Source organism: Pimephales promelas, chromosome 3 (assembly GCF_988280905.1).
Source record: "Pimephales promelas chromosome 3, fPimPro1.hap1.1, whole genome shotgun sequence".
Lineage (NCBI taxonomy): Eukaryota > Metazoa > Chordata > Actinopteri > Cypriniformes > Leuciscidae > Pimephales > Pimephales promelas.
The window spans coordinates 17271134-17295533 of record NC_142771.1 but is presented as its reverse complement, the minus strand read 5'-3'; the positions used below and the strand labels follow the sequence as shown (position 1 = coordinate 17295533).

At 38.1% G+C, this 24400-nt stretch overlaps 1 protein-coding gene across 1 annotated transcript in view; it reads right to left on the bottom strand.

The window, feature by feature from the left end:
* The window catches only part of rapgefl1 (Rap guanine nucleotide exchange factor (GEF)-like 1), a 41711-nt gene extending 27418 nt beyond the window's left edge, over nucleotides 1-14293 (bottom strand). Inside the window, exon 1 of the mRNA XM_039686809.2 lies at nucleotides 13204-14293. Coding sequence (XP_039542743.1) covers nucleotides 13204-13585 — 382 coding nt within the window. The 5' untranslated portion in view covers nucleotides 13586-14293. The remainder of the gene's footprint in view (nucleotides 1-13203) is intronic.
* Between the last annotated feature and the right edge of the window lie 10107 nt (nucleotides 14294-24400).

Sequence of the window (24400 nt, the reverse complement as noted above, 5' to 3'; positions counted from 1 at the left end):
AATAAATAGATATAAATAAGATGCATATAAATAACATTTATAAGCTATTTTCTGTGAATGTCCGAGACTTCCGGTTCATTAGCACTATATAGGTTAATAACAAAGTGCAGTATTTTTTGATTATAATAATAAATACTAGTTTGCAATATTAAGCAGCATAACAGACTGTTTTCGGTCAGCTAAATGAACTGGACACCTGAAGCCTCGCACATTCAAGTTAAAAATGGCCGAACTCACTCTTACTTTAAAAATACGGTAGAGAGAGTATCATATTAATGCATTTACATACTTTGTAAACTTCATAAAAGAGAGTTTCAAAAATTATAATTGGTCGACCCCTATAGACTGTCAGGGGTTGCGGACCCCCAGCTGCTTTTTAACAATTGACATAATACTTAAATGAAGCATAACCAAAAACTCATCTAGGTTGAAAGAGCAACATTTGAGCAATTTCATTTTCCTCTGTGCCTATATATAAATGTTTTTAGGCATGGGGACACCTCAAGGTTAGGAGTCACGGAAGTTCACGCTCAATAAACCGCTGTCGGTAAAAACGGGCTAAGAATTCAAGCTGCACGGATGTGGTCAATCTATAGACTGTAATCAGCTGTAGATCGGAGATTGGGATTTCAGGAGAGCGTAATGGAGAGGACCAGGGTGGCATTACATAAACCACGATAGACATTCCGTTACCATGGAGGCCTTATCACATCTAAAACCCCCACTACCCACGCATGCTCTCCTTTCTCTTCCTCGCGCCGTCTTTTCTTCATCTCTCCCTCGCTCACGTTGGTGCCTTTTGGCATGACGCACCGTGTGTGTGCATTGGTGTGTGTGTTTTGAATGTCTCTGTTCATTCTCTGAGGCTGTATGCGCTTGTTCTTCGTATCTGCTCTATCTCGACCCCCCCTGCACAAAACTCTTCCATTCTGGGAGGCATTTCACCCTTCAACTCCCATCTTTTCTTTGGATCGTAACACAAAACACCATCATTCACATGCAAATCTACTTTGGCGGGCCGCCAATTATAATACGCGAACGCCACTGGAGGACCGCCGCTATTCTCAAAACAGTCCTTTGAAATGAATGCTCATGGTAAAAACTTCCCATACAGTTTGGAAGGAAGAAAGCAGGTGCAAATGAAAATACATACGCTATGCGTCTTTCAAAAGCTTACAAAAGCAAGAAAGAGTCTATGTTAAGCCACCAGTCTAGAGAAACTCGAAAAAGAAAAAAAAAACACCTTACGGCCTTTAAACTAAAACAGAGCTTGCTGAATTTAGAAGCATGCCACTTTTTTTTAGGTCTAACCCAGTTCAAACTGGCACCAGGAGAGATTGTTCCTAGAGCAGGACTCACAAAAAGCATTTTTAAAGCCTGCACTCTGGTCAACCGGGAGAAATGATTTGAAACCTCTGCGACTGGTATTACATAACATGAAAATGAGATGTTTTAACGGGCGAACAACATCAGTCGAAGATGTGCCCACATGAAAGCACGACACAACTGAACTCCACAATAGCAGAGAACAGAACACCCGTGCAAACAAATCCAAACCCACAGCAGAGTTAATGGATTCATTTTGCACCCATTTGTTTGCCAAGCGTGTGCACGAACTTTGAACCCGGCCCTGAAATTATGCATCACCGCTGCAGGCAGTGTGTTGATGCTGCTGTTACTCTGGGCATTTTGCACATTTTCTTGCAACATCGAACTCAAATATGTGCAGTTTTATCACATACTTTCTTTAAAGACGGTGTTCTCTAAGGGTTTAATGGTTCTCGCCATTTCCGCAGGAACCAGGGGTGCTGAAATGGAATTTAAGATGACGAAATAAAGTCTCGTAGCCTACTTCAATATGTATTAAATTTTCCACCTTTATTCATAAAATTACTCCAAAGATTCAATCGTTTTTATATCGAATGTAGTTTGTGACTTTGAGAACTCAATGTGTATTTCAACAGCCGATCTCGCACGGTCTGAGTGATGTGACTACGCTGGTTGTGGAGCAGCAGAACTCATCATGTTCACCCAGACATTAAAAGCATTGAAGCATTCGTCAACATTACTCATGAGTGCTAAACTACATTTGACAATAATAACAGCTCCTGTGTAGGGAAATATACCGAGTTTTTAACATTTATTGAATCATGAGTTCGGAACGTTCTTATGTAACTCTGTCCTGATTTATTTGTATATTAATCTGTAAGTCTTGTTTGGGCGGTTTGATTTTAGGATTTTTGCTGTCGAATCACTCTCGCGTTATTTTGATGTCATACACCGATCGATCTGAACAGCGTTCAAGTCAAACACACCTCAAATCTGCAGTGGTCAGGTGGTACGGTGGCCAAGTGGCGGTACTCACTATTCGATTTTAAATCGAAATCGACCGAAATTAATTCACAATCTTGAACTTCGAATTAAAAAATGAAATCGTCGATGCTGTCACGCCCCCATGTCACGTGTGTTAAAAACAAGTGTGTTGAAGTGCTGCGAGTGGTCAACCTCCTCTAACTTAGCTACAATCATTCAAAAGATAGGATGGCAACTGCAGATGCAGGAAACCCATCGACAGAACTTGAACCCCCTCCTCTTTCATTGAAGTTGCAGGTGTGGAAGTTTTTTGGATTTCCAGTGATTATGTTGACAACGTTCGCACTTCAAATAGCCACAGTTTGCAGACATCACAAGTCACGCTGAAGTCGAGAAACGAAACGAAAGGTGACCTTAGAATCGAAAATGTAAACGAATCGAGTATTTGGAGAATCGTGACACCTCTAGAACACACACACACAAAAATTAGGATAAGCTACACCTCATTACATACCGGCCAACTTTGAGCACTGCTCTTGACTGAATAACTTTTGTAATTTTAATATTAAGGATGAATCTTTATTTAATTTATACAGTGAAGATTATAGGCAGTGTTCTTTTACATTTGAATACTTTCTTCGATTTCTGTACCTAAAAACTACTGTTAGATCAACCTAAAAAACTTAACCTTTATTTTATTTATTTTCATTTGACAGTAGTCCTTTTTTGCCTGAACATAGCACATACCGAACCATACCGCAACCAAGATACAAACTGAATCTAGAGTAACTTGAACCGTCACACCCCAAGTGTGCACATATATTCCGACTATAATGTGTATACGGTATATAACTGTCACTATATGATTTCTGAAGGATCGTGTGACACTGATGAAGTCGAAAATTCAGTTTAATTAAAAAAATATATATATTTCCTAATGTGTGCTCATGAACAATAAAACCATTGACTAAGAAAGTAAATGTGGTGAAATTGCACTACCAGTTGCTTTTAAAAGTGTTTCACACCTATGTAAATAGTAAAAGATTTCCTCAAGCAAGCTTGTGTTTGTAATACTGCATACGCATAAACTTCCTTGTGAAAAATATGTCACAGTTTCCCACAGGCGAAGAGAGATGAACAGACCCAGCCCATCGTCACAGCGAGAATGGCCCCAATACTTCAAAATAACATCTTCTAACACATGTTTGATTACGATGATAAAAAGATCATCATAGCTAAAAGCTCCTTTATGGCTCTTTTTCTAAACAGTTCTGTATATAATCATCACCCTCCTCCACTAAAGTCAAAGAACTTCATCCCCATTACAGTACACAGAGATTAATATAACTCATTGCTACGTTTATCACTCTATGCCAGTGGTCTAAAAGCATGAATAGCTGTTTGAAGGCTCTCTATCTTCTTTGGTAAGCTGTTTCGGAAGGAGGCTTTCCGTGTGCAACTGCTTCTTGGTGGGAGTGATCACTGTGTGCTAATCACATCCTTCTCTCTAGCAAGCAGGAGGCTGTTTTCAGGCTGTTATTAGGGCTGTCGGTCAAGCCTCTGATCCGGGAGCTCCAGGCCATCTGTGTGTGTGTGTATGTGTGTGTGTGGACGCGTGTGTTTGAGTGTGCAAACTGCGTGGTAAAAAAGAGCAACCTCTGCTGTCACTTCAAAGGGGCGTCACGTGGCGCATTTGCTATGGTTTGATTCAAGGCACTGACTCGCAGTGACTGCAATGCTGTTTTTGTGATGCAGAATGAAAAGAGCGCAGAGAGAGAGAGAGAGAGATCGCTTCAGAAGTGCCGCCTTATAATCGCTTTCAAAAATTGTGTCTACATAGCCTAAGTGTGATTTTCTCCACTAACATCAGGGCATGAATTATAGGGGTTTGCGAAGGGAATATAATGCCCAAAATAAGGCATGATTTCCTCCGCCTCAATGAAGTCATTTTAAATATAAGTATCTGTTTCTAAACATGGTTTTCAACATCACACGTTATTCAAGCACAAATTTTTGACCTTGCGGTAAATAGATGTTCGCGACCAGAATAGTGTTTATCTGATGAGGTAACCAGAACAACAGGCTACTTGTGCTCTTTACTTGGGTTCGGATTGAACTTTGGATATAATATTTTATATATTATATCACTGATTCTTGAAACTTTGGCAAAAACATGTCCCACTAAAAAAAGTGCTAATTCTGTTGGAAATTAATAACATTTTCATGAATGAAAAGAATCAAGTTTATAATCAGGGGGTCCTTTGCACATATGTAAGGTTCTTTTATAGGTTTATTTTTCATTTTTATTATTTTAATGATTATATGCTGGCCCATTGCCTACAAAATCAGCTGTCCTCGGATAGGAGATAATCATTTCAACTTGATTAAAAAAACAAAAAGGAATAATTGAATTGAATAATATATTTACCACACAAAAGAGCACATTGTAATATGTATTAAAAACTACAAACAGTGAGTTTTGAACAATATTTACTATTATTTTGTGGTTGTTCAAAATGTGTCCCACATATTCGTCACCACCGTCAGATATTTATAAAAAGCAATAAAATCAGGCAACTACAAGGTCAACTACATTCCTCCATACCCCATTTTCAAACCTTCAGCTTTACAGCATGCTTCAAGATCACTCAAGCTCCCGTAATTTTGCTATTTTCTCTTAAACTTGTTCATATATTTGGGCACTGCTACTGTCACAACCATAACATGTCAACACCGTCTCTTTTGTATAGAAAATATTAAATTAGATTATGACATAATTGTATACTTTTTAAGAAGAGGTCTGAAGTAGCTAGCAACAGAGGGGAAACAAGATGGCTATAATGTGAACATCTCATGCATATCATGTGAAAGAGTAGGTTTTGTCACCACCGTCAGGTTTTCTATCTGACGGTGGTGACATACCGTGTGACGGTGGTGACAAAACCCCCCAAATGGTCTATAACAGAGGCTAGAATATAATTGTTGATCACAATAAATACCAATATATTATCTGTAATGTTCCATTCACCTCTTTAATATTTTTATTTATTTAATTCCCCCCATATTTCTTCCATACAGGCTTACACTGCATGCTACTATTAGCGCGAGTGAGAGTGAGGATGTTTCCTGATATCCTCACGGCTGTGGTTCAGCTGCAGGAATACAGCAGTTCTAATCTGAACACGTTTGATGCGATTAAATTGTGTTTCATGACGTTCATTTAGATTTTTGCCCACACTAAAAATTTGTTAAAGCCTAGCATGGATAGGAGCAGCAATAACCCCCTTGGGGTAAACAGAACAGAACCAACATGAATGTTTTGCATATTATTTCAAAATTTAAAGTACAATATAATTCGAGAATTTATTCAGATTCTTGGGGAATCAGAATGTCAAGTCCTGACTGACGAGTGGAGCTGGGGAGGGAGGAGGGTAATGAGCTCCTGAGAAACGTGATAGCTGCTGATAATACTGAAGGAGCTTATATATGTGTACAGTGATAGGCGTCATATTCCTATAGGGGGAGGTGGATCAGCTAATAGTCGGCTGATGCGAGCTTGACTAACGTGTACTTGATATTTAGACAGATTTTTTGAACAATTTTTGAGAGAAATAGGCTTTTTGTGTACATGGAAAAAGTCCTAGATCTTTGAGTTCAACTCATGAAAAATGGGGGCAAAAACAAGTGTTGCATTTATAATTTTGTTCAGTGTACATATTTATGAATTATACCATCAGCCTATCGTCCAATAGGGGATAAGGTGTGCCTTCCCTCTCTCTCAATCCACTATTATGCCATGCTCATTTGGCTTATGTCATTTGGGATGCACATAGTGCAGCTACTGCCTACCTACACAGCACATAGTATGCACTATCCATTCCAGGCTATGCATCTCCAATGACTAAAGCCAAATGAAAATGGCATGACATCATTTAAACAAATCTAACATTCGCTGTAATTACCCCCAATTTCATAGTCATTACACTCAACTTTGACTTTATGTATTTTAGAAAGTTATGGCTAGGCAGCAGCTATCTGTAGAGGAGAGAAGGAGAAGAAACAGGGAATACCAAAAAAAAGCTGAGAGAGAAAATACACAGTGAGGCAGAGTTAAATGAGGAATACCTCATAAAAGGAAAAAAATGTTTATCACAGTGCTCAAGATTGTTATTTTTTGGACCAAAGAGTTAAATGAAGTTGTTAAGCAAGAATTGATTGACTTGAGTGGTATACATTGTGGAATTGTATGTTGTAAAGAGGCCACAGTCACCACCGTCAGATTAATGTCACCACCGTCAGTTCTAAAGTCACCACCGTCAGAGGGAGTTTTATTTGTTTTAAATGAATATACTTGAAATATGATTCTTCAGTGCTGTTGAGTTATTAAAGTAATAGTCTCTTTTAATACAAAAATATGTTTGTTAAATAAAACAAACTAAATTTTTCTATTTAGGCTTAAAGTAAATGTTGTATGATGTTATATCTTTTAAAGGAGTACACGCAAATCAGTATAAAAAATGAACAAAAGTGAATATTCAACATTTAACAGCATATATGTGTACCAAGAATGCCAGATAATGATTTAAAAACTCTAAATACATATTAGACCAAACAAATAAAAAATTATTTGCTATTTATTTTGTCTGACGGTGTTGACAAAAACAAAGTGATAACTGGAGAAACGCCTATTTTATGAAAAAAATACAAAATCAGGAGGTTGCACCAGTGCATTGCTGAACAGCCAAGACCTTGCTTTATAATGATATACCTTCAGATTTTGTAATTTAACTAACTTTTTATTTTCAAAATTAAAACCTGTTTTATCCAAATTCCCAAGAATCACATATATATATATTTTTACTTCAAATAAACTCTGTTTTAAACTTTCTATTTATCAAAGAATCCTGATGATTAAGCGACACAACTGTTTTTAACATTGATAATTATCAGATATGTTTTTGGAGCATCAAATAATCATATTAGACTGATTTCTGAAGGACCACTTCTGGACACTGAAGAAGTAATGAAGCTGAAATTTGCATCTTTGCATCACAGGAATAAATGGCATTTTAAAAATTTTAAATATTCGAATAAAAAACTGCTATTTAAAATTTCACAATTTTACAGTTTTTACTGTATCTTGATCAAATAAATGATAAAAGCCTTGGTTGAGCATGAGACGTTTTGGATGCTGATCCCAAACTTTTAAATGGTAGTGTATATGAAGAGTTCAGATGCAAAAGTCTCTAAATGCCATTTGAAACTTTCTTCTAAAATGACCATTTTTATCAAGCTTGTATATTTAAGTTCAGTAATTTCACTTAAATGACAATTAATAGGTAATCTTCATTGCCATTTAAGTGAAATTACTGAACTTAAATATACAAGCTTGATAAAAATGATCATTTTAGAAGAAAATTTCAAATGGCACTTAGAGGCTTTTGCATCTGAACTCTTCATATACATATAGACGATACAAATTTATAACAAAAACTTTTTAAAACAGTATTAAAGTAACAGTAAAAAGTACTTAAGAGTTGGTTAACATTTGTCTTATTCTACTAGTGACAATTTAGCTTGTGCTCATCTGATTTCTGATATAAATACCAAGAAAGATGCATTCAAGGTTATTGTATTCTAACACTTGCTTTCCACTTAACCCACAGTTCTAGCCGCCTTCCATTTGCCTCATCCTCTTCACCTTCACCTGATCTGAAAGCGGCAGTTGCCATGTGAACAGGTGTTGAGTCTAATAGAGGCTCCTTCTTCACATTGGAGCATATATTTTCTATTTATATATATATATGTATATATAAATATACGTATATATAGGCCCAATTCTAAGGCAGCACTACTCGTTTGCCGGCAATACCAGAATGCACTGTACCGAGCAAAAGAGGAAAAAAAAAATAATCCAAGATGGCGGATTCCAATTATATTCCCACACAGCAAAGCACTGATAAAAATAATTTAGTAAAATTTAAAAGAACTATTTTTCCTGTAGCTCAGAGTATGAGCACTACAACAAAGTCACAGGTTTAATCCACTTTTGCATCTGCCAAATGGATAAATACAACAATTTTGTTAAGCTTATTAGAGAATTCCATTATTAGTTAATCCCAAACTCTACTGGAATCAGCTGTGGGCGCTATTTGCATATAGAGTGTCGAGTTGTTGCAGTTATTTTCTAAGTTGCCTATATGCAGGAACGGTGCAAATGAGTCACAAATATCACACAATAACACAAACACTTGAAAATACCCTGCTGTATATTGGCACCCACTCCACACATTAATATTGCAGCACTAACATACATCAAAATGCATATTCAAAAGGCACAGTCGAGGTGGACACCGTAGATGCTTTCAGCAGAGTGGGCATAACCATTAAGGATCAAGGAGAAGGGGGGCGAGAGGGTGACAACCACACAGAAAGAGAGAGATGTCTCGCTTTTCCTCACGATGTTATGTAAAGCCCTGCAATGGGAGGCCAGTGAGTGGGCAGTCATTCCACTCTAATCCCTCACTCTTTTCAAAAGAAAAAAATGCTAGCATTCCTCCTACACAAACACACTCTCTCCGATTGCACTTCTTTCTCTCCCCTCCTTGCATTTATTTCTTTCTCCACACTGCAGAAGATTCTTTAAAACACCCTCAGGACAGTTTCAGCCCACAGGAAAGCAGCACATGGAGACTGGTGTGGTCCTCCTTATACAACCAGAGACTGTCTACACCTCTAGTTACCTTCATCAGAAGGGGCTATGACTACTGAAGTTTATCTGAGCTGTGAATGCCATCACTCTGTAACCACAGGAAAATTACATCATGACGATGCTGACTGGCACCACAACAAAACACCTTTACTATAGCAAAAGTCTTGACATGTGATATACTTTAATAGTATGGCTGGGAACCAAGAACAAGTTTTCATTCATTATTTTTAAACACTGGAAACAAATGACACTCGGTTTTCGTTTGCATACCGGATGAACAAAAACTACCGTAACTGTGAAACTTAAATCAGTGAACTCAGGGACTGGTTGATACGACAGCTTGTAGTTTAAGATTCACTTAAGCAGTATTTGATCAAAAGAAATAATTCAGGCCCTTTTTAATAATATATGTAAAGAACAACTGTTACATTGCCTTTGTCACTAATAAAACGCCTGTGAAAAGACATTAAAAACCCTTTTTGCAATTTTTTTAAATGTATTTATTTATTATTCCCATTCATATTGAAGAGCCATATATATATATACACGGTATATATGGGGAGAAAAAAATGTACTCAAAGATCAACCAAAGAGTATTGCTGAATCATAAAAAATGATTTTCGCAATGATATAGATGTATTAAAACTGAAAAAAACATTTCAGTAAAACAATTAAGCTTAAAGTCCCAAGCCACTCCCCTCCCTCGGCATGTAAGACTGGAGGACGTTTTCACAAAATTGGCAACTAACGAATCATATGGCCGTTGCACTGCTCTTGCTCTGCCCTCTGGGACTTTGTCCTGACACGCCAACCAACAGAACTACTTTTGCCTAGGGCTCACAACTGGAAGGGTTACAGGTAAACAAAGTTATGTAATGATCAACTCGCTAATCTTGGTTCGATGAGCCCTACCAAATCACTCCAATACACACTACCAGTTATTGCACACACTCAGGAGGTGTCCATACACATTCCAGAGATAAAGCGGTTTCATGGGCGTGTTGTGTTGTCTTGGAACAGAGCTAAATATGGTTTCAGGGAATTCTGGATTCCACATAGAAAACTCAAGAGATCAAGGTACATACATAGTAGTTTACCAGAAACGTAGAAACATATACAAAGTGCATCTGTCTACAGTTACTCGTTCGGTCAACAGCTGGGCTGTGCGTCTTCTTAACGCTGATGACTTGACTGCATGCAGTGTCTTATTTCAGTGTGTTACCTCTTGACCCTGGATCAGTGGACTTCCCTCGGTCCATAATCCACAGTCACTCTACGGACAACAACAGTAGATGAGATGAACTGCAAACCCATTGTTGGCTAATCCAGGATTAGTGGCACATTTTCAAAAAAATTTCCCGGGCCTCGATAATGACAAATTGTAGAGAAAATGTCAGTCTTACCAAGAGCAAAGGCATCCCCATTTACATGAAAAAGGAGTAAAACAGGTTGAGAATAAGACCAACTGTCTCAGTAGTACGTGACAAAAAACTGAACTCTCTCTGATCTGTTCTATATAGAGCGGAGGTTCAAGATAAATTGTATTCAATCACCTCCAAAGGAGAAAAAGCGAGCCGTCAAGCACACTAAACGGATGAAAGTTTAGCTCATGCCATCATTTTATAGGTTAGCAAGAGATAGAATGTGTTTTGAAAAGAAATTATTAAATTGAATGAACTTTTGATTTTGAATGATTAATGCAAAGTTTCAAGTCGACTTAAAGACTTCAAATTCTTCAACAGAAACAAAAATGAAGAGAGATTTATTCAAATTAATTAAGCCTAAATTCAATCAGTTCATCATATAAATTGATCGTGTCTCTTTAGAAAATTTTGACTAGGGCGCTCAATTCATATGGATAAGTTTTACGATCTTTTTATGAACTTTTTGAAGCATCAAATTGCTAGTTGCACAGACTGACAATGGAGGGACAGAAATCTCTCAGATTTCGTTAAAAACATCGTCATTTGTGTTTTGAAGATGAGCGAAAGTCTTACAGGTTTGGAACGACGTGATGGTGAGTAATTGACGGCAGAATTTTAATTTTTCGGGTGAACTATCATTTTAAACATACAATCTACCTCAAGCACATAAACCTTTCCTCGCCTTTCTATACTGTTCAAAACAGTCGAATGAAAAATAACAAAACTTGCCAATCCGTCGTCATAATTTACCGTCTAAGGGACATTTTATTGGTTACCATACATCCTATAAACGCATTGAACCATGGCAAACAGCCCGTCTGCATATTGATTTCACATCAAGCATAATTCTCTCTTTATGCACCGGCATACTCTAGAAATCCCTGCAGTTTCCATGGTTACCACACAAAAACACTCTAATGCACATGTGCGTGCAAACCGCTGCACTATGGCTGCAAAGCATCACTGCGAATAAATGTGTGGGAGAGCCATTCTTCATAAAAGTCCTGGAACTTACAGGTAACATGTATGCACTTGTTACAGACAACCCATTCCCATCACAACTCAACACAATTCGTCATTTCCCTGTAAAAAGTCCTTTGTCTGAGACCAAAATAGAAATCCCCTCACTTCACACATGCATGAATTGATTGGCTGGTGGTGTTTTCTACATACAGGTGCTCAGTGATGATGTATGTGGGTGTCAGGTCAGGTGTGGGTGGTAGCTGCTTGTGCGATCATGAAACATCCATAACAACAATTTGAGGAAAAACACACAGGAAAGCACCATGGAAACATTTAATAATTTCATTCGATTGCCATAAGCTTCCCCACAGTCGAGGAAATGCCCTAGCACCACATCTACTTAAAGATAGGCTATTCCCCATTTAGATCCTCATTTAGTGAGGATCTGTTATTGACAAATGTGAAAGCACTTTGTTTTATGACATCACTCTCTGTGACCTTTTGATGTGACCTTTTAAATGTTGCCAGTGCTCAATATAATCTCAAGGTTTATGACTAGCCTGACTGCCTTCCTAAAATATGGTGGTCCACTGTCATGCCACATCTCTGTGAAACAGAGTTGCTCAGTCTAAAAAAATGTCCTTGTTTACCCAAATTAATATGGCACATACAATGACATTAATACAACCATTTATAGAAGCGGCCCATGATCAAATTATTCTCGGAATAGCGGTGATGAACAACATCTGTAATCATAGAGAGATAGCAAGCGACTAGAGTAAATAAAAGAATGGCTACTGCATTATATGAGGTATCTGACATAGTTGTCCAGTCATAGTTGACCCGTATTTTGGGTCAAATATGGACAAATCCAGCCATTGGGTTACATTTTTAAATAACATTTTTAGCCCAATGTTCGAGTTTGTCCATATTTGATACAAAATTGAGTTAAAACAACCCAACCCAATTACTTTTTTTAGAGAGTAATTTACACAGCACAGGTTTTCCGGAAAATGCAGTCTTGAGGCAAGAAAATTTAAGGGAGCCAGTTTGGTTATTTAAACCATACGGTCTGGCTCTATCCTGGTACAACAACCAATTTTCATGATTTAATCAATTCCTGATAAAATTAAGTCCTGCCCTACAAATTTACTCAGAAATATATCATTCTCAAAGTAAAATGTTTTGCAAATTCTCTTTTATGTTGTTTTTTTTTTTCATGTTTTTAAGTTAATTATGTTGTCTTAAAAACAAAGTTCTCATGGAATGACACAAAAAGACAAAAAAAAAATATTTATATATTTGAAAAATGGCAAGACGACAAAACAATTTAAACGTATAGGCCTATAAAGGTTATTGATAGCAAGACATGACAAAACGCCCAACAATTTAAACTTCTTGTATAAAAGTTATTGAGGAGCTCAATATCGGAGTGCGATGCGATCATGGCAATTTATTTTTACAATTCATTTTCATAAATAAATAGTGTTATTGTTTATTCTCCTTATTGTGCCTGCACTAAATAAAATTCATAACCACACAACGGATAAAAAATATTTGCCATTACGCGAAAATTAACATAAAGTGAAAGTGCACGATGATTATTGCACAAAACAAAAATATCGATAAATTGGTAATCCTACTGGAAACGATTAGCCTATGTATTGTAGGCTAACCCACAACACAGGCGTGCATGCATAAACGGTCATCATAGTTGTAAACAGTCTGCTCTTCAAAGATCCACCAATAATATCTGTCAGTGGAGCATGAACGGTAGGAAAAGGGACTCACCTGTGCAGTTGCCGTACCGCTTTCCCGCCACACTATCCAGCAGCGCCAGCGCTAGATTGTCAGGAGTGTCCGCGGGAAGCGGGGTCCAGTTCGTGTCCAGGCTCGCCTCTGAGCTCTGCTCATCACTGGACAGCGACGGGCTCCTGATGTCCGCAGTGGCGGATGGCCAGCACGGCGCTTCTTCGGTCTCCGGGCTGAACACCTCTCTCGCCGGGCCGCTTTCGGGAGATGTCTCCCTGAAGAACGGCACCACACGGGACAGGCTGGCCCGCCGCCTGGATGCCCCTGTGCCGGTGGCCTTCTCCCCAAAACCACCCGCCCGGGTGAGTGCGTTGGTCTGCTTCTTCAAGAATTTTTCAAGAGGCTTCATTCCAGCCGGCATTTTGATGACAGAAATCAAAAGAAGGCCCTGGTTTGATTCTAATTAATACTCGATAATGAATACTGATGATAACCGTAGACGTGCGCGTGTAGGCTACATCATAGCTGGATAATGCTGGAACCCAACTCTGATTGGAAAATGCCTGAAGAATATCTTCCTCGCTGCGTTAAGGTGTCAAGAATTAAATACGGCCATTTTCAATGTTCCTTTTACACAAATGGGTGCTGATAATCGAGTCCTTACTAGGCTAACCTCAGATTAATAATAATTAAAAAAAAATCAAAACGTATCCCAGGGAAACCCGTCCTGCACTGCAGTCCTTCAGATGGAGAAGAAGGCTATGTAGGCTACTGTCATTGCTACTGTCAATGAAGCCTGGATCGATGAGTCAATTAGACGAATACTCAGACACACAAAAAATGAAAATAGGAGCAGGTAGCGCTTAATAATGCATGTATAAATCAGTCTCTGCCAAGATGCTGGACCAATTGAATCGTTTACCGCAGCAGGTCTGATGGAAACGGGCTTTCGTCGCAGGCGAGACCAGCGACTCGATACTGAAGATTATTCCGTGTCTGTAGATCCCCCTGGTTCGGTGGTATATCCGTATTTATTTTTCTCTCACGGTACCGAATGTCTCTGCGTCTCTGAGTCCGCACAAACACTGCGCTCCGTCGCTCTCACGTACAGTACAGACTACACACCCACCCTCACCCTCACTCTCTCTCTCTCTCTCTCTCTCTCTCTCTCTCTCTCTCTCTCTCTCTCTCTCTCTCTCTCTCTCTCTCTCTCTCTCTCTCTCTCTCTCTCTCTCTCTCTCTCTCTCTCTCTCCACCCGCCTTCTCTGCAGCTGAGTGCGTGTTATTGGTGGTGTGAAGAGGAGATATTGCTCAATTGCTTTGAATCGCAGCAATTGCAGTCACAAGCTCATATTTTAACGCCGAAGAACCCACGTGTGCGCCAAAGGCTGAACATTTGGATAGGCTTTTACATTTGTTTCTAATCATGCACGCCAAAATGTAACATTTACGTGGTATCGAATTATTGAACTGTTAATTCAACGTGCACGTGGCAATTAGAAGCATTAATTACCACCATTTTTATGCTGTTTCAACGTTTATAATACTCGGATATTTGAATGTTAAAATGTGTCCTAAACGGTTCAAATTAATGTAAAGTAAATTTTTCATTCTTGCTTTTTTGTGTGATAATCATACAGTTTTTTATTGAATTCCAGCACTTGTTACATTTTTAATATTGTAATAAATGATTACAAAAGAAATCAATATACACTCACCGGCCACTTTATTAGGTACCCCATGCTAGTAAAGGGTTGGACCCCCTTTTGCCTTCAGAACTGCCTCAATTCTTCGTGGCATAGATTCAACAAGGTGCTTGAAGCAAGCATTCCTCAGGGAGTTTGGTCCATATTGACATGATGGCATCACACAGTTGCCGCAGATTTGTCGGCTGCATTGTGGGTACATTTTGGGTACATTGTGGTCATAAAGGGATGGACATGGTCAGCAACAATACTCAGGTAGGCTGTGACGTTGCAACGATGCTCAATTGGTACCAAGGGGCTCAAAGAGTGCCAAGAAAATATTCCCCACACCATGACACCACCACCACCAGCCTGAACCGTTGATACAAGGCAGGATGGATCCATGCTTTCATGTTGTAGACGCCAAATTCTGACCCTACCATCCGAATGTCGCAACAGAAATCGAGACTCATCAGACCAGGCAACGTTTTTCCAATCTTCTATTGTCCAATTTCGATGAGCTTGTGCAAATTGTAGCCTCAGTTTCCTGTTCTTAGCTGAAAGGAGTGGCACCCGGTGTGGTCTTCTGCTGCTGTAGCCCATCTGCCTCAAAGTTCGACGTACTGTGCGTTCAGAGATTCTCTTCTGCCCACCTTGGTTGTAACGGGTGGTTATTTGAGTCACTGTTGCCCTTCTATCAGCTCGAACCAGTCTGGCCATTCTCCTCTGACCTCTGGCATCAACAAGGCATTTCGGCCCACAGAACTGCCGCTCACTGGATGTTTTTTCTTTTTCGGACCATTCTCTGTAAACCCTAGAGATGGTTGTGCGTGAAAATCCCAGTAGATTAGCAGTTTCTGAAATACTCAGACCAGCCCTTCTGGCACCAACAATCATGCCACGTTCAAAGTCACTCAAATCACCTTTCTTCCCAATACTGATGCTCGGTTTGAACTGCAGGAGATTGTCTTGACCATGTCTACATGCCTAAATGCACTGAGTTGCCGCCATGTGATTGGCTGCTTAGAAATTAAGTGTTAACGAGTGTATGAATACATAAAACAAATTCGTATGGTATTGGTGACTATACTATGGTATTTCAACTTATATAGCCTTACTACTAGCATTCATGGTTATGTTTTCCTTATAGTGGAAAAAAGATCCTTCAGGTCATCAAATTATTATTCACACTAAGCAAAGAAGAAGAATACGTTATATTAAGAACTGTTGGCTGAAAGGTTCTTTGGAGAACCCACAATGGTTCTTCTATGACACTGCCGAAACCTCTTTTTAGAACCTTGGATTGACAAAGAACATTACATTTATTTAGCGTTTCCATTAACTCTATAATAGTAGAAATAGTGTTAAAGTAAAAGACAAAGTAAAAGTAAAAGAAAGTAAAGGGCAAAGTAAAAGAAAAAGAAAAAAACATCTATTTTACATGGATTTTTGTCTATCTTTCAAAGCGTAAAAATAACAGCAGTGACATTCATTAATGAAGAACCTGACTGTAAGACTAAAGTTCTGTGCTGTATCAATTACATTTGGCATGCGTCTTGTTCTCCGTAAGGTCTAGTTAGCCAGCTGTATGGTTTCAAATTGCCCAGCTGGAAAGCACAAAAGGGGTTATCTCTTTCACAACCACTTCATGAACACACACACTGCATTTAAGTGTCTTCTTCATCAAAGGCACTTATTAGTAGACACATGCCGAGACCATCAGACCTCAGGCAGGCCTGCTTGGTCGAGGTACGAGTGGCTTATATTGTGAGCCATAGAGTAAGCAACTTCATCATCGGTATTAAGTTACATTTGGCAGGCCATACATGGTGTCTTGTTCAAACGTCTGTCAGGAAACAGTATCCCAAGACACCTATGAGGGGTAAATATGGGATCCGGTGACCATCGGTGACCGCACTATATGCTAGGCACTTAATTGAATAGAGAATTGTAAAACATGGGAATAGATACCAATTAATTTGCTCAAAAGTAAAATGCTTGAAAAATGAATGAGGTCTATATGGTTTACTATTACGTCAAACTATGACCTTACTTTCATTTATAAAACTTACAAATCAAATAACATATTGCATAAAATTAATTTTTATGCTAGGCAGAAAAAAGGTTTAATGGGTTCTATATAGAACTCTAGGGTTCTTGACTCAATTTTAAAGAACCCTGTATGCCATAAAGGTTCTAAATTGGCAGAAATGTCTTTAATTATTGCATATTGTTTTCATAACGGGTTTTTTTTTTCTAGTGACAGTCTTTTTATGTTTTCAAATTTAAACTAAATCCATAAAATTATCCCATGATGGGAATATATGAAGCGCCTGATAGCATTTAAGGTTCTAAATAGAACTTTTTCTTCTAAGAGTATATGTTGTACAGCAGTAATATCTACAAAAGCATATTTCTGCATTTATTTTTTTCTATTGTGGCAATGGTCCCTGATCAACAGAAGAGGGAATCGTCTGCCTGATAAGATGAACTCATTCAACTGTGGTTAGAGCTTCCTCCGCACGTCACATGGGCTGTCAAAACCTCAGAATGGGAATTTCCTCCCTCTGTGACATCACAAAAACAAAACATGTTCAAGGCTGGCCTGGGTGTAATGCACCTCAGATACATCCTACATGATCCTGTTGAATTTTGAGCATTGTGTGTGTGACTTCACTTAGCCATGTCCGCAAGCTCAAAACTGCAGGCGGGAAAACGTATAAATTTAGCTCTGCGTCAGTAGAGGTCCTCGTTGTCACCATGGAAATGAGAGTGAAACCTTGCTGCAGAGAGGGGGAAATCACACATGGGTGAACCACTGCAGTCATCCGCTGGTCACAGAACACACTCACACTCTCCACCGTTATAAGCTTAGTGGCTTCCCCCGTTTATCTCACGGCAGGTCGTCCCTCATTTTATCCCACATCCACCTCTGTGGTTTCTGTGGTCCCTTGATGCATAGCCATGCATTAGGGCCGTGGTGTGGTCAGATGTGGATGTATGACATAGTCAAGTGTTTGTCATACCATTTAGTCATATGACCTTCTCTGAGGATGACTGACATGATGTCAACATGCAGTCTATGACTTCATCACAAGAACCCCCATAACACCATTAGACTTGCTATCAAACTGCTGTAAATGGCTGCATAATGTTTTCTGCTCTCTCAACAACAGAATTTAAGGGGTAATGAACCCATAAATAAATTCACTCTAAAGCCAGATGAGGTCCTGCAACTGGGAATGACATAATGAATGTCAAAATTAGAAATGTACAGACATAGAAACAATGGTCGATACAGTGAGGAATGTATCGTTGGTCGGAACAGAAACATTGGTCTATACTTGTGAATGATAACTGATTATATTGTATGTGTATGTATGTATTTAATGTTTTATATTTTTCAGCTGACGCTGAAGTAAAAATAATCTGGTAAAAAAAAACAGTAAACTACTGGCAGCTGTGGTTGCCAGCATCATACCGTAAAAATACAGTGTGTTACTGTTTTTGAAATTAACAGCTAACAATAATTATCCGTATTATCAGCTACAGTTCAAAACTTTAATTGAACTGCAATATGCTCTAACACAAAAACAGTAACACACTTATATATGTATATGTGTATAAGATACATATATACTATATATATATATATATACAATCATACACACAAATATATTTTTAAGCATACATACTAGTATACTAAAAGTCTGATCTTTAAAAAGTATGCAAAATAGAACACATTTAATATTCTATTTAAAATATAATAAAAATAAAATACAATTAAAATTATTTACAAATTATATATACAGCATTGTGTATAATAGAGAGAGAGTGTGTGTGCCTGTCTACACTATAGATTATTTCTGTAAAGTTCAACAGAACATAATGTAAAAATTTATAATAACTTTTTAGCACTTTTGAAACCTGGCATAGAAAAAGTTGGTGAAATAAGTCCTAATATTATCAGCTTCAAATATCAGTGTTTTCAGATTTATGCTAAAAAAAGAATAATAATAAAAAAGAAAATGGTTGATATTGGCCAATATAGAGCTACAATTTGTTTAGCCCTACTCATAAAACCTTTTGTGTATGCTTGTTTATATTAGTTTCCTCCAAGAAATCCAACAAAAACAGCAGTATTTCCACAAAAGCGAAAGAAGCCATTACCATGGTAATTCCATAAGCACATTTGTCTTTGTAATGAACGTGATTCTCTAATATGTTTGCCTGGCAGTGGAGCCCACCAGCCCTCATATGAATACACCCACCCACCCACACACACACACACACACACACACACACTCAGATGATGGATGACCTCAGGAGCCTAACGCACTTGCCCTGGAGTGAGGAGAACAGAGCTCACATCTGCGATGACTCATTTAATACATCCCCCCCATCACCCCTCCCTCCTGACACAACACCATCCTTATGACATATCATTATCGTACACCACGCAAACACACAAGCTCAAGTACACATGCTCTCTATGTTGTCATTCTCCTTCGTAAAAAGTACTGTAATGTACGGGCGAATAAACACAACAAAACGCCAATGTCCTTAGTCAGAATACTAAGACAGAGCCTTTTATTTTCACGATAAACAATAGATCCATCATGTCCAACACTTTACTAAACTGGGAACCCCTTTAAATCTAGACAGAAGCCTTTCATGTGGAAACACACTCACTCTTTCATACACGCATACACACACAGAAACTAAAATGAATATTGCAGGATTATTGTGTATGTGTGTGTCTGTGTGCAATTTGTGCCGTAAGGAGATTATCTTCAACTCATTAAACTGACACACTTTTAAGCACTATGATATACAAAAACCCCTACTTATCACACATCCAAACACATAATTGAATGAGGAGAGCCGTTTGTCTTACCCCAGCGCAGACGCCCTCCACTCAGTCAGTCTGGCAGATTAAGATGGTAATGTGCCCCCTGAAAAACATAATTTTATGGGACTATTATTTCACTGTGATCATATAGCTACATATATAATACAGGCATATTGACTTATCTTAACAACTCTTTTGAATTTGTGAAATATTTGAAAAACAGAAAAGCAATTGGGTTGCAAAATGCTGTGATCAACTTCAATAAAGTTGCACTTTATTTTACAGTCCTGTTCTCGGTGTATATGTACTTATTATAGTAATAACTGGATAAATATCTACCTTAACCCATGTTGTTACCTTATATTAACCAGTACTTCCTAAGGTAAGTATACACTGTAAGTGCACAAGCTAAAATCGAGTGCAACCCTTAAAATAGAAATTATCCCATCATTTACTAACCCTCAGGCCATAGGTGTATATGACTTTCTTCTTTCAGCCAAACAATCAGAGTTATAGCCTATTTAAAAAAAAAAAAAGAAAGAAAAGAAAAAGAAATCCTGGTTCTTCCCAGCTCTGTAATGGCAATGAATAGTGCCTGAGTTTTTGTATACGTCGTCAGGTCCTTTCCAGAACTCGACTCTCTATGCAAGTACGGCCATTAACGAAAAACAGTGATTATAGTTTATACAGTTTTAAATGTGGATATTTTACCTAAAAAAAAATAAAAAAAAACACTTCTTTGCTTAAGGCATTTATCAACCCAATGGAGTCATATGGATGGATGGATGGATGGATGGACCTTTTGGAGCTTCAAAAACTCAGGCAATATTCAATGACATTATAAATTTGTGAAGAGATAGGATATTATTTAACATAACTCACACAATTGCTTAATTGAAATAAGAAAGTCATACACTTTGGATGGCTTGCCTTGTGGCGAGTAAATTGTGAGATAATCAAAATTTTGTTTGTTGTTCGTTTGTTTGCGAATCGGCCTTCACTGGTAGCACTGCATTTATCAGATACACTAAAAAATTCTGATTGGCTGTCAGTGTTTTTATCGTTCGTCTGAAGGAAAAAAATAACTGAACGTGATTCTAACTGTAGCTATGGTTTCTCTGTGCCGTTATAGTTATGCTGTGGAGTCTGGTAGCGTCGCAAGAGTCATTTGTGCAAAACTCGCAATAGTCTTGCTGTACGCGTTTCATTCATAATAGAAAGGACTAATAAAAAGAATTCGCCTATGAATCTGATTGTACTTATCGCACTAGTAATATAGGAAACACTCTTTTACAGTATTTTAGTGTTCAGTCTGCATTGGCGCAAAATGGACATGCGCAAACTTAACGGAATCGAATGTCATTAAAAAACATTCAGTCCTGGAAGGGAAACAGCTTCTTAAAAAGGGGGGGAGGGGGTAACAGCTTCTTATTTCATGACACTGTTTTTATTTTGGGGTGAGAGAGAAGGTGTGAGGGAAGAGAGAAAGAGATGTTTTCTAAGGTGAGACTTGCGTCTCAAATGGTAATGCTATAACTTCATGAAGGAGAGAGAGCTCAAATATTATTTCCTTTGTTTCTCAGAGAGTTTCCCTCTCTTCCAGAGGTACTCCTTTAAAAAGAGTACTCCTTTAATAAACACGGATTAAATATAAAAAGAACATTTTTTTTTAATGTAGCCTCTCTTTGAAAGAAAGAAGCAAAAAGGAGAGAGAGAACCGTTGTGAACTTTCTCACACAACAATTGTGGAGAACAAGGGCACATTAGACACACTCTCTCTATGCATTCACTAGGGATGCATGCAGGTTAAAGCAATTTCCTTGGCTGTGATATCACACCTCTGTGCTGCTCTCAGCTGTGAAGAGAATGTGAGAAAAAGACATCATGAACAAAGAAAGTGAGGAAAACGAAAAGAGAGAAAATCAATCAGAAATGACAGCGTGTATGGGTTTCAGATGCCTGAGTCACTTTTGATGAGTTTGTGTGAGTGAGCATCTTTACTTGAGCGTTATACAAATACACAACCACTTCTCATTTCACATGCACATAATTTGTCTGAATGCATGGATGCTCCCTAACTGCTCCCATGAATCATGTGAAATCTTAATGACACCCACATAAACACACTCTGTCCTGGTCCTTTCTGGGGGATGGGGACCCAACATGACATCATCGCCCTGAGAGACAGAGGGCTTTGTTTGGTTACTGTCACTCCACAAGAGCCAGAGGGGGAGACCCCACCTCGGCCATGTGCATCTCTACTATAAAACAAAGGATGAGAGGAGAGACACGTTAAATATGCAGAGTCCGCCAACTTAAAGCATTAAAAATGCATTGGTGACAAAAGCTCTAAAAGAAGGTTTGCTAATTGTGCAGACTTCATGAGTTTTAAATGTGTGTCAGATTTTGGGCAATTCTACTTTTCAGTTTGTCTGGATCTTTGAAAGTCTGGGTTCAGTTTAGGGTCGTTTTTTCTAGTTTATAAAGATTCATCCATGGCTAAGTTCTTCCATAAATACTAATAGGAAAGGTTTGTGCAGAAAATAAAATGCTATTGTAATTTATTCACCCTCATGTAGTTCTAAAACAACGTTTTCATCTATCTATGTATCTAACGTATCTATCTGTCTATGTATATCTATGTATGTATCTATCTATGTATCTATCTGTCTGTCTGTCTGTCTGTCTGTACACATACATTTACATACACACACCTAAACACGCATACACACACATACACAAATACACACATATACTGCACACACACACACATATTATATATACTGAATATATATATATATATATATATATATATATATATATACACACACAGATATAATATATATTGTATCTATAATACACATATACAGTGTGTATATATATATATATATATATATAGAGAGAGAGAGAGAGAGAGAGAGAGAGTACATAATACATATACACAACAAACTTAATTTGAATCATTCAGTACATTTCCAAAAATAATAATTAAAAATCTGTAAAGTTTTGATCTGTAGAAAAATAATAACATATTTAAGCAAATATGGTCCTGCTTAATGTTTACCCCACGACAACTTGGAATGTGTTTTGGCTTGTGACTCTAAAAGAATCTGTGACGTGTGTCAGGTTTCTGCAGGTCATCTGCGGCCTGAAGCCAAAATCAGGCCATGTTTCAGTGAACTCAGATGCAGCGTACAAACAAATTCAGCCACGTGATCAGCATCTTTCCTGTGCTGTGGGAAAGCATTGCTGACAGTGGAATGTATTTGTAAACACTGCATCAGTCTGAGAGGAAAAATATCAAGGCATATTGTTTAGCAAATATATATATATATATATATATATATATAAAGGGAGCCTGTTTGGCTAGTCTGTGCATGTCACTGCTGACAGAATGAGAGAGATTCATAACAGATGAGAATAGACAAGGTCAGTCAGAGAAGACATGTGGGTCGCTGTCAATGAAAGAGGGAAACAGGAGGAGAGGGATTAAAAAATAACTTTAATAGTAATAATCTTAAATATTTTGATCTCTATATGGCTCGGGTCTATCCTTCAATGCGTGAAAAAAGACAAAAAAGAGCAACCTGATTTCTGGTATCACTGTCTTTTATAGTTAACACTTATTACTGGTTTAAAACAAATCCTCATTCTATAATATAAGAAAAACAAGTAATACGTGCCTTAGTATGCTTTACTCATACATGCACCTTGGTAAATTGAGAAAAATGGAAACTCAAAACCCTTGACTTCCTGTTTCACCCTTTCAGCAGTGACACATGACGGTCACTCAGCAGTTCACATGTTGCGCAACATGAACCCATGGTCCAAGTTCAACCCAGAATTCATCACAAAAGAGTGAATGCAGTCTAAACACTTCTATAAGTAGGTCAGTAAGACGTTCACTGTTCCTTTCAACTGCTGTGCATAATAATCACATTATGATTATTCACAAGGCAGAAGAGGGCATTTTCTACTGGGGTGTTACAGTCAAGATGATGCAGCAGCCATTGTTTCAACCAGTCGGATCATCACGATTTAATATAACTGTTGCCACAAATTGAGTCCCTTTGCAAGTGTGATTTGGTTTAGTGAGGCAGTTGATGGTTTCAGAAAGCAGAGTGTGAATACAGAAGCTCTTTGTGAGGTTGACACTCTGGTAAAGGCCACGGGTTATTCAGAAATTAGACTATTTATAGACTTCCAGTGAAGCTGAATCTTTTCAGATAATTTTCATGTAGAGTACAAGTCAAAGGCTCAAACCTACTCAGTTTTTCGGACATAGCCTACACCTTGCAGAATCTGCTAAATGTTAATTATGTTAACAAAATAAGAGGGATCATACAAAATGCATGTTTTTAGTGGCCAAGCACTGAAAGTGCGTAGTAATCGCTGGCGTTCTTATTTATTTATTTTTTTTCTTACGTTTCTTCTTCTTCTTCCACCATGGAAGTCTATGGAATTTGGCACTCTGGTACAGTCTGAACAAGATTCTCTAATTCAATCCCTTTAGCGCCACCAACTGTCCAAATTTGCACACATTTATGCTAACTTAGCATAAACTAACTGTGAGGGCTAGAAACAAAAATCTTGTTTCCTCTGATTCCTTAGCTCAAGACGATTCGATTCCTCTGGCTCCTTAGCTCAAGCCATATAATGTTATGAATAATTTTCCACCATTTTGAAAAACCTATTTCTT